The sequence below is a fragment of the Centrocercus urophasianus genome, unplaced genomic scaffold (genome assembly GCF_019232065.1).
Source record: "Centrocercus urophasianus isolate 14NV4802_14NV808 unplaced genomic scaffold, USGS_Curo_1.0 seq_30, whole genome shotgun sequence".
NCBI lineage: Eukaryota > Metazoa > Chordata > Aves > Galliformes > Phasianidae > Centrocercus > Centrocercus urophasianus.
The window spans coordinates 12,415,264-12,430,261 of NW_024884867.1; the positions used below are offsets into that span (position 1 = coordinate 12,415,264).

At 39.4% G+C, this 14,998-nt stretch overlaps 1 protein-coding gene across 2 annotated transcripts in view; it reads right to left on the bottom strand.

Annotated features, from left to right (window-relative positions):
• PI4KA (phosphatidylinositol 4-kinase alpha) overlaps positions 1 to 14,941 on the bottom strand; it is a 59,248-nt gene extending 44,307 nt beyond the window's left edge. The window contains exons 1-16 of one of the 2 annotated variants that reach the window (XM_042828984.1): positions 14,826 to 14,940; positions 14,601 to 14,726; positions 12,700 to 12,816; positions 11,356 to 11,449; positions 10,594 to 10,682; positions 10,114 to 10,186; positions 9,213 to 9,472; positions 8,672 to 8,738; positions 6,678 to 6,826; positions 6,254 to 6,319; positions 5,167 to 5,263; positions 4,688 to 4,879; positions 3,884 to 3,984; positions 2,995 to 3,124; positions 1,181 to 1,310; positions 426 to 521 (exon numbers count right to left, since the gene is read on the bottom strand). In XM_042828984.1, the coding sequence (XP_042684918.1) occupies positions 426 to 521; positions 1,181 to 1,310; positions 2,995 to 3,124; positions 3,884 to 3,984; positions 4,688 to 4,879; positions 5,167 to 5,263; positions 6,254 to 6,319; positions 6,678 to 6,826; positions 8,672 to 8,738; positions 9,213 to 9,472; positions 10,114 to 10,186; positions 10,594 to 10,682; positions 11,356 to 11,449; positions 12,700 to 12,816; positions 14,601 to 14,726; positions 14,826 to 14,828 (1,790 nt within the window). In that variant the 5' untranslated portion in view covers positions 14,829 to 14,940. Of the gene's footprint in view, positions 1 to 425; positions 522 to 1,180; positions 1,311 to 2,994; positions 3,125 to 3,883; positions 3,985 to 4,687; positions 4,880 to 5,166; positions 5,264 to 6,253; positions 6,320 to 6,677; positions 6,827 to 8,671; positions 8,739 to 9,212; positions 9,473 to 10,113; positions 10,187 to 10,593; positions 10,683 to 11,355; positions 11,450 to 12,699; positions 12,817 to 14,600 lie in introns of both variants that reach the window. The other variant, XM_042828983.1, reaches the window with a different exon arrangement.
• Positions 14,942 to 14,998: the final 57 nt, after the last annotated feature.

Genomic DNA, 14,998 nt, shown 5'->3' on the forward strand with positions numbered 1-14,998 from the left:
CCCAGTCACACATGTAGTTGTCCAGCAGTCAATAAGCCCTCAAAGCAGGCTTACATTCCATGTAAGAAACAACTGGTATACTAAATTTAAGCGTCATTAAACTTTACTGTTGCCCTCTACACACCTGCCTACCCTCAACATTTAGCATTAGAGACATACATGTGCAGGTTTGAAAAAAACAAAAAACACCAGAAACCAGAATGTACAAATGCACTACACAAGAATCTGTTTTCAAACTGCTCTAGGAACAATAGAGAATGGAAGAAAATGTGACAAGCAAAGCAATAGGACAAGCTACTGTAGGACTTACCCTCACTCATCTCAGACATTTAATTCTAAAATAATGCTGCCAGTACTTATGTCTTAGAATAAGTTTCAGGCTGGTTAAGTGAAGGAAAAAACTGGTTTTATAAATAACAGCTTACTTATCACTCTCTTGTGAGATGTACAGACGGTTAGACAAACTGGCAAGAAAGGCTTCAACAATCACTGAATCTATAGTCAAGCCAGCTTTCAAGCACCTGGAATGAAAATGAATAGAAAGCATGCTAGAACAGGTAGAGGAAAAACAACAAAAAACCCAAATGTTTCAGTTTGTACAATTGTACATGTGCACCAGGAATAAGGAAGAGAAGTCTATACTGAAGTCCAAGAACAAACTGTATAGAAATACTACAGATATATTCAAAAAAAATGGGCGGAGCTTCTGCTACTGCTTTATGCAGCAACAAAGATGGGAACATGTAAAAGATACATTTAGAACAGCTTAGATTTGCTTAGCACCCTTAACTCCTCGTCTCTGATAGCCAACTTTTTGTCTTCCCTACAGTTCTGTGAAGCTGTCTAGAAGGAAATAACAGTCGTTAGAGGAAACAAAAACCTGGCTGAGCATCAAAATGTGAATAGCATGAGTTAGGTATGTGGGAATGTGAATAGCATGAGTTAGGTATGTGGGAATGTGAATAGCATGAGTTAGGTATGTGGGAAGCAAAACAATGAAACTAAGTGACCATTCTGAATTTAGGACGCATACAGAACCAAGGGATAGTCTAAAGAAAAAAGAGGTCATAATAGAGAAGTGTGCAGTACCTTCTAAATGGTCCCAGTACTTTTCCTGCTAGGGAAAGAGAAAATACATTCCAAATGTCGTACACCTTCTCTGTCATCACACACTTCTTACCTGCAGATATTATCTATGGCAATGTCGCGAAGTTGTTCATACATGGATGGCTGACTTTTCTTGCCAGGCATTACATTTAGAGTGGACTCCGAATGCTCATTGGTTACACTAATCTTGATGTCATTAGCACCTGGTCGAAGACAGTAGAGAAATCAGCACCATCCAAGACGTCCTTGCCCCATCACCCGAAACGTGAGTATACAGGCAGAGCTACATCTGGCAAGGTAAGACAGGCCACTTGACAGGTCAGAGTTCAGCTGAAGAAATCTGAAACTTCATTCGCTACTATGGCAAGCTATCACAGCATTTAATTATTCCTAAATTTAGTCACCTTCAGTTCTCATTTTATCTGTCCTGCCTTTGCATTACAATAGTACTTTTGCATTAGTGAGTAATTTACATTGTACACTTTCTTTAGGGAAATCATAACTTCATAGTACAATTAAAAAACAACGACAACAAGCACACCATCAAGTATCCTCTCCTAACACAATGAATCCACAGATCCTCCCTACTCACTGTCTATCACCAACACTGCACAGAAAAACCTGTTGGTCATTAAGCAAAAGTTTTCTGGATAATTTTAATGCCACTTTCATGTCTTTCAAGCCTAAAGTAGGAAGATTCCACATGGCTGTCAAACCAGGAAAACAATATTTTCCATGGCAATCTGAAATCACAGAACAAAAATGGAATGCTATACTGCTAGCCACTTTTTCCAAGATTAACTCTGAAAACAAACCTGAAAAGACTAGCATTTTTATGGATTAAGAAGTCAATTCTCAACACTTGCTCACTAGTGTGTTCAAGTAAGCACATTCTACCGCATACAAACGTACAACCAAAAAGTATCGAAATACAGCCAACATGTCTGCACATTCAGTTATGATTTGCCTTATGAAGTTCACATTCTTTTATCCATCTTATCTTGGTTACATGCTGTAACACTATAGTGCAAAGGAAAGTACAGCAATAATAGAAGGGTGGTAAAGTCCTAGGCTGCAGTAAGTGGGGATAAGCCCAAGTGCAGCAGCTGTGGAGACAGAAACAAAGAAATAAAGCTGCTTACCCTTCGAAGGCCTCAGGTAGGCAGGGATCTCCAGCAAGATACCCTCACCTGCACTGCCATCACTTAAATGAGGTCTGGGAAGGGATGGATCCTGGCTCCAGCCCTTCAAACCACTCACGTGCACTGCATGCACCTGAGCTCCCCTGGATTGGCCCTGCCTTTCCACCAGGTGCTCCATCACTACTTCAGGCTGTGACTTAATACTTCTGCTACACATGCTAATGCAAATGTAACACAACCTGCAAACCAAAAGTAACCATTCCCTTCTTATCACCACAAGCTGTGTGTTATCACCACAGCCTACACAACAGCACAACAAGAAGTATTTCAACACACTTGTTTTTCTTGATCAAGAACACAATTATTTAGTTAAGCTACATATAAAATAAACTGACATCACCGGTAAGTTTGCCATAAGCACACATAATACAGGGCAAACTAATGCATATTCACACTACAATGGCTAGTGATCTCACATAGTCTTATCTCAAGAACTTTTGCCCTGTTTTAACAAAGCAGACACAGTGATGCTGCTCAAAAAAAATAAATTAGTTGTACAAATACTGTTATCTCAATTGATAGATACACTTCTATTCCAATCTGCATTGCTCCTCTCTATCTCAAAAAAAAAAAAAGTTGCATCACCACAGAACATCTAAAAGCTTCAATAAGCCATAAAGTAGCAAAATAATAACTAGCATATCCTTTCTAACACAGCCTTTCCCTTCCCACCCCAATCAATCACCTGCGTGATACTGGCTATGATACTTGTAAAGTTTCACAAGCACTGGGGAAGGAATCACAAGGAAGTCTCTCAAAGATGGGTTGACAGAATGAACCACAACAGGGAATCTCTCACATAAACGACCTAGACCCTAAAAACAAAAAAGGAAAAAAAATGAAATTATTTCAATATAGGTTTTTATTTCAACTGTAAGCTTGCAACATCAGCACAACACAAAAAAAGCTAGTTTTAAAGTATTCAGTTTTTAGAAGAAGACCTAGATGTTTCATAGAATGGCCTCGGCTGAGAGGGACCTCAAGGATCATCAAGCTCCAACCCTCCTGTCACACATAGGGCCACCAACCTCCAACTCTAATACTAGACCGAAAGCCTCTAATTCTTTTGAATTAAAGTGTGGTATGTCAGTCAACTCTTGCTGCCTTTTTCATAGTTAAGTTCACAGGAGGCATATGAAATGAGTTGCATACTCTAAAGTTACTGGACAAGTTCCAACATGAGAAGAACCCTAACAATTTCCTTAATTCTGGAAAACAACACATTTGCAAAAGTGTGTCCAACAAGATGACATAATCAGAATAACCAAATCTCAAAGGTCAATAATTCACCCATCCCAGTTTATGTAACAACTATAACACTAACTATATCAGAAACAAGATACCAGTTAAAAACACTCAGTGTTATTCTTCAAGATCAAGTAGAGCTAAGAAGATTTTGAATGCATTTCTCTGCTGCAGATCTAGTTTCTACACCAGAACTCTGAAGTCCAAATGAAAGACATAATGAAAAATAACACAAACAGCAGATGTAAAACGCTTTCTAGTAACTCATAATTCCCCCCCCCCCACTCCCACACAATCATATAGTAGAGTAAAATACAGTAAGGACAGACCTGCAAACAGCAAATTAGCAATGGTAAATGAGCAATGATGACTTTGCTGGAAGTTTTTGACTGCAGCTTCTCTGATAACTTGATGCACAGGTTTTCTGCACCTTAATACCAAAAATCCAACAAACATCAATAAGTTGGTTAGTCCTGTTACTAGGCCACACATAACCCAATGCTTATTGGATTGTCTAAATCACACAGACAACTAATCAGCTTCGCTCTCCTCATACTACAATTCCTCAAAGATGTTTAGGAATCTCAGTATCTGCACTAACTAGCCCCTCCAAACACTATGGCTGAAAGAAAGACAGTACTTAAAGTTGATTTTGAGCATTCTTCATATTTGACAAAAAGTAAGCATCACAAGGATTAAAAGAAGAAAATTACATGCATTCAGAGAATACATAAGAATTATATAACAAGAAAGAAAATAGAAAAAGCTAGGAGTTTCCAGTATGCACAGCAACGAAGAAAAACATTTTCAGTCAGACTGAGAAACTTCTAAAACACTAAAAGCAACAATTCAAAATTCCAGCAACAATTATACAGTTGCTGAAATTTAGATTGCCCGTTTTAGCTAAATGAGCTAATCAGAAGCTTCTGATTTTATTTATGTACAGAGATGTCTAAGCACCTGGTCATCTAATTAAACAATGTATTGATCGAAGCTTGACTCGAATTCTAATAGCAAAGAGTATTCTGCTCAAATTTATTTCACATTTCTCTGACATCAGAGAGTTTATAAATATTTCTAGAAGCTAAAAATAAAGAAGACAGACATTCCAGAAATGGGAGAGCATTTTTCACCTTGCTCATCTTTCACAGCCCACACCATGAGATCCACACAGGCAGCATTAGCTTGACAGCGCAGTTTTAGGGGACTCAGTTCATTGTGCAGTCGATCAACATCATGAAGGATTTTCTGAAGTTCTGATTGGCTGCTGTTGAATTGTTCTAGCACAAAATCATGGATTTCCTTTACAAACAAGTTGGGAAGGTCTAAAGAAGTAAAAGAAGAAAACATTTAGCGTAGAAGAAAGGGATCCACTGGATCAGAAAGACGGCACAAGTAAAATTCATTGCCATGTTATAATTGAAATTATTTCATGAAGTTTATGCTCTACATAAAAGACAGCCTTCATAGCAAAGTACACTAATAATCAGACAATTGAAATGCCATCTGTTGTATACAAAGTTTTTTCCTTTCCTTGCACCTAGGATGATGCTAGGAAATGTAAACATTTCAAAACACATCCTGAATTACACAAAATACACATATACTATACCTTTCATGTAATATAATGTGTCTCTCAGCATTTTGAACTGAGCAAGATAAAGAGGATCACTGAATGTTTTATAATAGAGATCTGTATTAGTGCCCATCTGCAAAAGAGAAGCATGCTTTCAGAAAATAAAAATGAAGTATTTTATATAAGATGGATAAATAAATTTTCACATTCAAGTCACAATTGTCTTCCTCTGCAACATAAGCAAACATTTAAAACATGTATCAAAAGTAACCTCACAGCTCGTTGTCCTTGCTATATTTAGCAGAAGAATAAGTACAACTTCTAAGTACAACTACTATGTACATTAAATGAACTCAGTGTAATAAGATTCAGTCCATCTTTTGACTTGAAGACAGCATGCATGTTCGCTCTCTCTTTTAATAATAATAAATACTAACAATCAAATCTATAGTTTTACTGAGAAAGGAGAGACAGAAGATGTTCGCCACTTCGGCCTAAATCAAAATACAGCAGTACTCAAGGGAAGGCTGGAGAGAACAAACACATTCTCACAAAACTAAACACACACTTCTTCCAATTAAGTTCTACACCTCCAGTGAAACAGGGCTAACCCCAGAAAACACTGTGGGGAAAGAGAAGAGGGGAACAACTACTCACAGGCCTACAAAAATAAATATGCCATCTCAATAGCAAAGGTCAATGAAGCACAACACTATTACACTTCTTGAAACAGAGCAGTTGTGATTTCCAAGGCAGGAAAAGGGGAGGGAGAAATAAAACCCATCAGCAAAAATCTACATTCTATCACCATGAGAAAAGACAATATAGGAAACCAGTTTGGGAAATGAATGTAATTTAGAAAGATAAAAGAGCTTAAGTAGCTCAGTACTTCATTTGTAAGAGAGCAACTATTTCCTTTTATGTTTGTGAAAAATATTCTTTCCCGCTTTTGCATAATACAAAGGTACATGTAAAAAAACTAAAAGAAATAAATGAACCAGGAAACTAGAATCCTTTTGCAAAGGCAAGGCATATCTTACATTTTAAAAATAATTTTCAAGTATTAACTATTAAGATAAAAATGAAGTGCACTAGTCATTAGAAGGGGATTTTAAAAACATACCTCTGCAACTTCAGCTACAACCGCATCTAAGGTCTTCAGCAGAGAATCCTCAACGATCTGTTTTACCTGCAGAGCAGGAATTTAAAAAATATCTTCCTACATATAAGAGGATACAATTTCGCAAAGAAACACCCATCACAACTGCAAAGCATCAGATGAAATTCAAGAATTTCCAGCTACAACACGATTTAATATATTTCGGCCTGTGTGCGCTACAGCAAAACAGCTGATGCGTGAAGCAGCTGAAGCCAGTATCCCTTGCACTTTTTAGGAACATTATGATGTTTAATGCCATAAAAATAACGTTACATAAAGCTTGGAAGATGAGCATAGTCTTTTTAATTGAATATTTAACTGAAATTGCATATTTCTCTAATAACGATATCTAGAATCACTGCAGCCTGCATAGTGTTTCATCACATACCATATTCAAGAGCTGACGGAGCATTTCCAATGGGATATTAAATTCTTTATTGTTAATGCCATTAAAGAGAGGAGAAACTGAAAAACTGGAGCTGATGGTAGTGAAGTAATAATCAGGATCCAGTGCACTACCATCAGGAAGATAAGAACCTGATCAGAAAATAAAAAAAAAAAGTTTAGGGAGAGGAGGGAAATACAAGTTTTGTTTAATGGCAATGCTGAATCACCACTAAAAAGAGTTATTTTGCAACACGTGTACAGTCACTAACTCGCAAACTACCTGGAGGCTCAATTCAGCTATTCTGTTGGTAAATCAAGGCACAGAACTACAATATCCATTAGAAAGCAACAATCATGCAGACAGAATTGGTTTCAGTTTCTCATATTCACGTCACAGACATGGCTCACAAGAAGTCTTACCATGCTATTGATGTCCATCTACCTGGAAATTTTTCGGTAAATGCCGCGTTAGTAACGAACATAGTGGTAAGAAGAATAGGCCGAGACAAAACTATCTTGCCAAGTTTTTCCCTATATTAGTCCAAATAAACATGTGGAAAAGCCTTTCATCTTAGAAAAGAAGTAAATTCATTACTGCAATTTGAAATTGATTATTTTTTAAGATTCAGGTATTCTGTTAAGCAAATAGATTGCAAGTTACAGTGCTTTTGGCGCTGTTTGCACTTTTGAAATTACATCCTTGTCTTTTCAAAGTACTCAGTTGTCTGTGCTAACGTAGCACTCCTATTTGTAACAGGCTTTCAAGCAGCACTGGTTATTAATAATAATTTTTAAATGTTTTCAGTCTTTTTTTTTTCCTACCCCTAAAGCCCCAGTCTTGGCTAAAGGGGGAAAAACAAACAAACAAACAAGGCCATTGATCCTCTTCAGAAAAAATAAGACTATCACAAACCATATTACTCGAAAAAACTAAGACTTGCCTTCATGTTTTCATGTTTTAAGACATTTTCTTATGTCTCACTCTAACCCACTGCATTTTTTCCTTAAACAACAACAACAAAAAAAAACCCACACACAACAAAAACACACAAAAAGCAACAAAAAAAATCACCAAAAAAATCATTCAAAACACAGAGAACCTAGAACCCAGTAGTAAACCTAATAAGCTTGGTTCAACAGGATAGAGATTAAACAGGTTTTTTCCTTACTTGGCTACTTTGGAATTTTATTTGAACTACCCTGCACCCCAGTGATTTAATGAGGACAAACACTACAAATAGTAACATGAAGAAAGGGGAAATTTAAGATGGAAGAAATCAATTTAAGCCAGTTTCAGAGTGGAAAATGACCTACAAATATAGAACGCACACACTTAAAAACCTCAAACGGCCAGACAAAAAAAAAAAAAAAAAAAAGACACACCAAAACACTCAGAACAAGTTTGCCACTGGACTTGTCCAAGTCTTGGTTTACTAGAATTCCTAGACAAGCCCTGCATGTCACAACATAAAAACCTTAAAGCTTCATAATTCAGTGGTTAAGAGTCAGCTTCAGTATTTCCTATACTATCATCAACAAATTACTAGGTCTTAAAGAGTGACCTCTATCAAGTTTACTTCAAGCGGAGCTGTTTTAGACTTAGTGTGACACAGAGGACTCAAAATTCCAGACACTAGCCCACAATTTACTTGTTTAGTGGAGTATTAAGATTTGTTTCTGAAATTTACTCTGTATAATCTCCAGAAATATTTTTTGCATAGTTGAATTAAGCTTTGCAGAGCCATGTACTGCCTGGCATCAGGGAATCATGCTTCTCAAAAGTCTGCCAGAAACAACTAAGCCTGAAAACCAGCAAAATGACTGCTTTTTTTTACTCCGCAACTTTTCTGAGCTCTAACAGACACGTCCCTGGGAATTTCTCAAAAGTATCCTAGAAGGCAGAGAATAAAAATCAAAAAGATTTTGGTTCTCAATTTTCTGTAGAGAAAGAAAAATAATAAAAAAATCACACTGTTGATTTGCCAAATAATTTACCTTCAAAGTAATGAACTGTAGATCCTCCAGGAGAACTAGGTGGGGGAATTCCACGTTCAGGACTAACCTGAAATGCCACACAAAAGGCATACTTTAAAAACTACTGTTAAGTCTTGCAGACAGTAAGTTCTCACAGTAAGTAGACCCCTAACGACAAACACCCTCGGCTGCTGGTACAACTAGCGAGAACTCACATAGACTCAGCACACCGCATAAATCTAGGTATGCAGTGCCAGTTTCCCCAAATTCTTAAAGCATAATGCTTTTTTTCTTCATAAGAATAACATGAAACATAACACCGTACAACAAGAGGAACAGCATTTGTCAACTGTTCCATATGAACATTAAGACAGTTGTTAGTTTAACTGGCACTAATTATTTTGAATCTTAGTCATGGAACCAAAATAAAGTTTCACTGAATGTGGTAAAACACTGCGTTAAGAGAAAATTCTACATATTCAGGGCTAACGTTATAGTAATTTCACCAAGATCATGGACATCTTCATAGAATGAGTTCCAAAACAGAGCAAGTTATACAAACCTGTGAGATGCTAGACACACTGCTAGCCTTTCTCTTCAGTGTTCCTTCTTGGCAAACCATGAGTAGAGAACTTGGAAGAATGGATCTGAAATCATTAAAGGATCGTCGGCGAATTCCTTCAAGCTCTTCTGGAACTCTCAGGGAATGTGGGGGAATTTTTGGAAAAAGCTTTGAAAGGAGAGCCTCCTCTGAATTGCTGTAGCGACCAAAGGCTCGAGAAATTCCTATCAAGCATGGCACTGCATACTTGCATAAATATTCTGTAGAAAAAAAAAGACAACAGCGTTAAGAGCAACCTTAAGCTACAGCTCCATTAAACTGTTCATTAAACTGTTTCAGCTCAGTGTCTTTACAAAGATTTATTTGTGGAAGCAGAGGAATAATCGTATCTAGCTGCCATATTTAACAGACAGCAACAGAGTGTGTGCTAAGAGAACTCGGAGAGAATTGCTGTATAACCAAGATGTTATAATTTTGTATAACCAAGACGTTATAATTGCAATATAATCAAGAGAGTAAGGCAAAGCAGACAACGATCACAAAAGAGAACAAGTGGAAGAGCTTACCCTTGGGTTGAGCTCACCAGAAGATACCAAAAGAGGGGATCTCCAGAAGAGATCCTTCCCCACTGGCAGCCAGCTCTTCAATAGGTCTAGGAGAGGTGCAGCCTGGCTCCACCCCTTCCGGCAGCACAGGTGAATTGAATTGCCTTCACCTGTGCTCCTCTGCCTGACTCATGGCTCGCCTCAGGTGATCAATCAGAGGTTCAGGCCGTGACTCAGCAGTTCCCATACAATTGCTTATATCTCAGAAGCAATCTTCATAATTAGAAAATGCAAGAGACCTTCAGAGAACAGGAGTTCAGATACAGAAACGACATTAAGACATATTTTAACAGTACCTTTATCATGCATTTGTGGAGTCTGACACATTCCCAGCAGAAACTGCATTACTTGCAGAACTGCATCCAAAATCTAAACCAATCAAGACAGACATATAAAAACACATTTTGGTAAAAATGTATTATCATCTTATCTGACATCACTGCACTGCATGTAAAACTTGCTTATGAACTTAGAAACGTAAGCATCTCTGTAAGCAAGATTTTTTAACACCACATGACTGGAAGTATACTGCTCTCACTCAGTTTACAGATCTTTCCTTTGTAAAGCCTTCAGCTAACTGGCACAAACAAAAAAACTGCAGTAGTCCTGGTCTCAGTATCAAAATTTAAATACTAAAACGCTGCACTCAGTGACTGTCATTCTTTGGAACCCAGAAATAAAAACAGACTTAGGAATATCTACTGTGTACCTGAGGTTTAACTAACTCAAGCAAAGTAAAGCAACAGGATAAATGCCAACACAAACTTAAATTCTACCTGTTCTCTGAGGGAGGCATCCCTGTAAGCAACGTCTGATAACAACGTTACCAAGCAGAAGCTGAAGTTTTCTGCAACTGGAAGCAAGCCTACAAAGTAACATACCAAACCCTTGAGTATTGCTAGAGAGAGCATAGCAAGAGCAAACGTAAAGAACACGAGTGATTCTCATGTCATGCAGTTCTGAGACATATTTCAGATATAGTACAAACAAAATTTGAAAGTATATTCTAGCCATCATAATTTCAGCATGAAGTATTAAAATAATATTTTTAATTTATAAAAACTTCTCCAGGTTTTCAAATACACATAAAAAAACAAATTGAGTATCTCTTGTGAAACAGAATTATTCTTATATTAATTCTAAGAGATATTAAAGGAGCAAGAAATTAAGTATTTAACTCAGTATCTAACAAAAGCAAAGTATAAAAATCTCAGGTTCCACTCTCTTGCTCTAAATTACTATGTAATCTTCCCCAATCTAGTACTAAGATATATTGAATTGTTTGGAAAATGCAATGTATCATTTAATTTATCACTTAGCAGTCAAGCAGGAAAGCTAGGAGGTGTTCAGCTTCCTTTCCATTTCTAAAGAACAATTAATATTAAAGGCTGTCAGATGAGAACCTCATCACAACTCTCACTTCCCTCTATACCTCACACTGAAGAGACTTATTTCTATCTGTTGGCTGTTACTTATTGAGAATGATAATTAAAAAAAAAAAAAAAAACCAAAAAAACCCCCACAACAATAAACATCACCTCTGCCTTTCCGTGCACTGCTTTCTTCTATCCACTGAACCTTGGGAAGTCCCTTTAAAAGCCGAAGGAGGTAAGGAACCACATTATCTTTGTGCTAAAAAGCAAAATATTATATTTAAAATGGAGACAAAATGCTAAAGAATATCATCCCTAGTTACTTTAAAGGAATGAAAAAACCACATTAACCACACACAGAACTCCTAACAATTACTCCACACACTTCTTGAATACTGCAGAACAGATTTCAATATAGGCAAAGGAAAATAAATTTATTCAGTGCTATAAACTCAAGCATTTCATTCTAGTTAACAAGTTCATTCTCAATAAAAGTTGGGGTTAATTAATTAAGTTTCTGGATCTTCTTTTTCCAGTTCATGTACTGATTTACAGCAAAGTCACAAAATAATTTGAAGGCAGTTAGATGTTTAGAAGTGACAACCTCTACATACTACATGAGACCCACCCCATGGCCTTATGCAAATCACTTAGCACAACCATTTAAGAACTCAGTTAAATCTACAAATCAAAGGATAACATTTTCCTTACTCACAGAGCTGGATTAATTAAAACTGCTGGCTTTGAAAACATCACAAAAATGCTAAGAAGAACGAATACAATTGCCTTAAGTTTCACGCTTCAAAAAAAGTCTACTACGTATACAAGCTGAATCACAGTAAACATTTGGAAACATAAGCCCAATTCAAACCACGGCAAAACTGAAAAGCTTGAAAAAGTCTAATGTCTTAGGACCCTGAAGTCAATGTATACTTTCTCTTTCAAGAAACAATACTGCATGCAACATTGGAGGAGAAAAGAACCAGCCTGTCATAATCAGATACAATATGGATGCTTGAACACAAAGCCAACTACATAAACTGGTCATCCTTTTATCCTAGCTAATGCTGAGGCATAATAAGGCTGTTACAAACCTGACAATACAACTCATGCTTCCCCTCAGAAGACACTTCTCTCCTTTACTACCTCGAATTCAACACCATGCGGTTGATTCATCATCTACCCTTTAAAATTTGTAAACAAGTGCCTCTGTCTTGTCTACCACCACCTGCAAGCCCACATAAAATCACTTAATCTTATCCATATCTCCTTAATCTGCAACAAATTAAAAATATAACAACGGTCTGGCTGTGGTACCCCAATTGCTGTCACATGCGTCAGAACTATTTTTGCTTCTTTTTCTCTCCTGATTGCTCCGTTACCTCCGATCTTTTATCATGCCAACTTTTTTAGAAAGAACAATAATAATTTTTCATTAATTGTACTTCTGCATTTGAATTAATCCAATGTCTTTCAAGCTCAGAAGAGGAAGCCTAACAGGAAAAATACCTGAAGATCAGATTCAATTAGGAAGATTCCCAGAGCAATCACAGCATCTCTGCGACGTTCATCAAGCTGAAAAATTCCATGGAAATCCACTGGACACATACAGAGCAGTTTTTGTACCTGAAGAACAGTGAAGCAAAAAAATGGGGGGGGAGCAAAGCCAAAAAAAAAAGCCAGAGCAATGCAAAAAAAAAACCAAAAACACCCAACACACGAGTATTAGCACTATCTTTCAAAAAAACAACAACGAAACATAATAACAGAAAAACAAAAGCAAAAAAACAACTCAGTAGACCTTGGGAAAATCCCAGCTGTCTTTTCCTAAGGACCAGCTCTACTTATCACATCAACAATCCACAGCACCCCAAGCAGAAGGTCAGGGCTACAGCAATATTCATGCGATTATTTTCACAGTAGAGAATTGTATAATCAGTGGATATCAAGATGTTATAATCAAAAGAACAAGGCAGTTAGGCAAAATAGACTAGGATAACAAGCAGAATAAATGGAAGGCTTACCTGTATGCTAGGCTCACCTAACAGAAAGCACCAGAAGGAGGGATCTCCAGAAGAGATCCTTCCCCACTGGCAGCCAGCTCTTCAATAGGTCTAGGAGAGGTGCAGCCTGGCTCCACCCCTTCCGGCAGCACAGGTGAATTGAATTGCCTTCACCTGTGCTCCTCTGCCTGACTCATGGCTCGCCTCAGATGCTCAGAGGTTCAGGCCATGACTCAGCAGTTCCCATACAAGAATCAATCTCGGGGGCTGTGGATTTCAGGACTCATCCAGAGCTCCTGTAATTGAAGGGGACAGTGCTCTTTCCAGTTCCTGGCCACACGGCCCACCTTTAAGCATCAGTGTGCGAATGAAAATATCTAAGGGCCAAGAAAAATAAATGAATAGCAGATACTGAGAAAATCAACTATTTGACATGTGTTGATTTCAGTTTCCTTCAACACTTGCACAAGCTTCTTTTTGTATTTCAAATTTCTGAAACTTTTCAAACCATCACAATTAAAAGGCTCATCTACTGATATCATTTAATGCCTACTATAGTTTCTCACACTGGAAAAAAATAAATTAATTAACAGTCGGTAACAGGGAGCCAACAGCAGGACATTAAGAAACTGCCCAGGGAGGTGGTGGACCCACTGTCCCTGAAGGTATTCAGGAAATGTGGAGATGCGGCACCGGGGCACAAGGCTCAGTGGGCATGGTGGGGCTGGGTTGACAATTGGACTAGACTGTTTTAGAGATCTTTTCCAACTGTAACGATCCTATGATTTTATGATTTGCAGCTAGGTGTACAACCAACAGCAGGACTTCAGAAGAAGAACTAAACAGATGCACTGTAGCACCTGGATGAGAATACCCCCGAACTGCAGTTCTTAGCACAGAGCTGTGCCACCCAGCACACAGGCACCAAGCCGTGATGCTGCCTCCTGACAGCCACCGCTCCAAGCGGAGCAGAGATCACAGCAGGAAGCCTCCCAAGACTGAGATACTTCTACCGAGTAATACCTTCGGCAGATGTTTACCCCAGCTATTTTTTTTCCCCACTCTGAGCAGATAACATCACCCTGACTTCACCAAATACCGCAATTGCGACCAGCTCCAACAAGGCCAGGACCAATTACGACCCACAAGCCCCAGCCCGGGCTTCCTCAGAGCACAACGCTTTCGCTGCGGGCCCACGAGAGCGCCCTCTCACGCGTGGGCACGCCGCCCCCGGAGAACCGCTCAGACACGCACAGTGCGACAAGACCCCACACAACCTCCTCACAGGCGGAGCCTCAAACTTTCCCTCGTAGCACCCAAGGGTCTCATCTGCGTGACGCGCCTCGCACACAGTTCCCACCCGTGTGACAGCCCTCCGCGAGTCACACCCCCACACGGCGCCCCCACCTTCTCCAGCGGAGCCGGGTTCTGCACGGCCAGCGACCGCGCCAGAGACAGCACCGTATTGAAGTAGAAACCCCGCGCGGTGCCCACGCCGCTCCCTCGGCCCACGCCCGCCGAAGGAGCTGCGGCGGCGGCAGAGGGGGCGGCAGAGGGCGCGGCGGCGGTCGCGGCGGCTGCCGCCGCTGCCGTAGCCGCCGCCGCTGCCGCCGCCGCAACCGTCGCAGCCGCCATTGTGTGAGACAAGTCAGAGAGCGGCTAGGCCCCTCTCGCGAGAGCGCCTATCTCGCGACATTGTAGATCACCAATCGCGCAGAGAAGATGGCGGCGGCCTGCTTCGCTTCACCGCTCGGAGCTCCCCGCCCCGCCCCGCCCCGCCCCGCCCCGCCCCGCCCCGCCCCGCC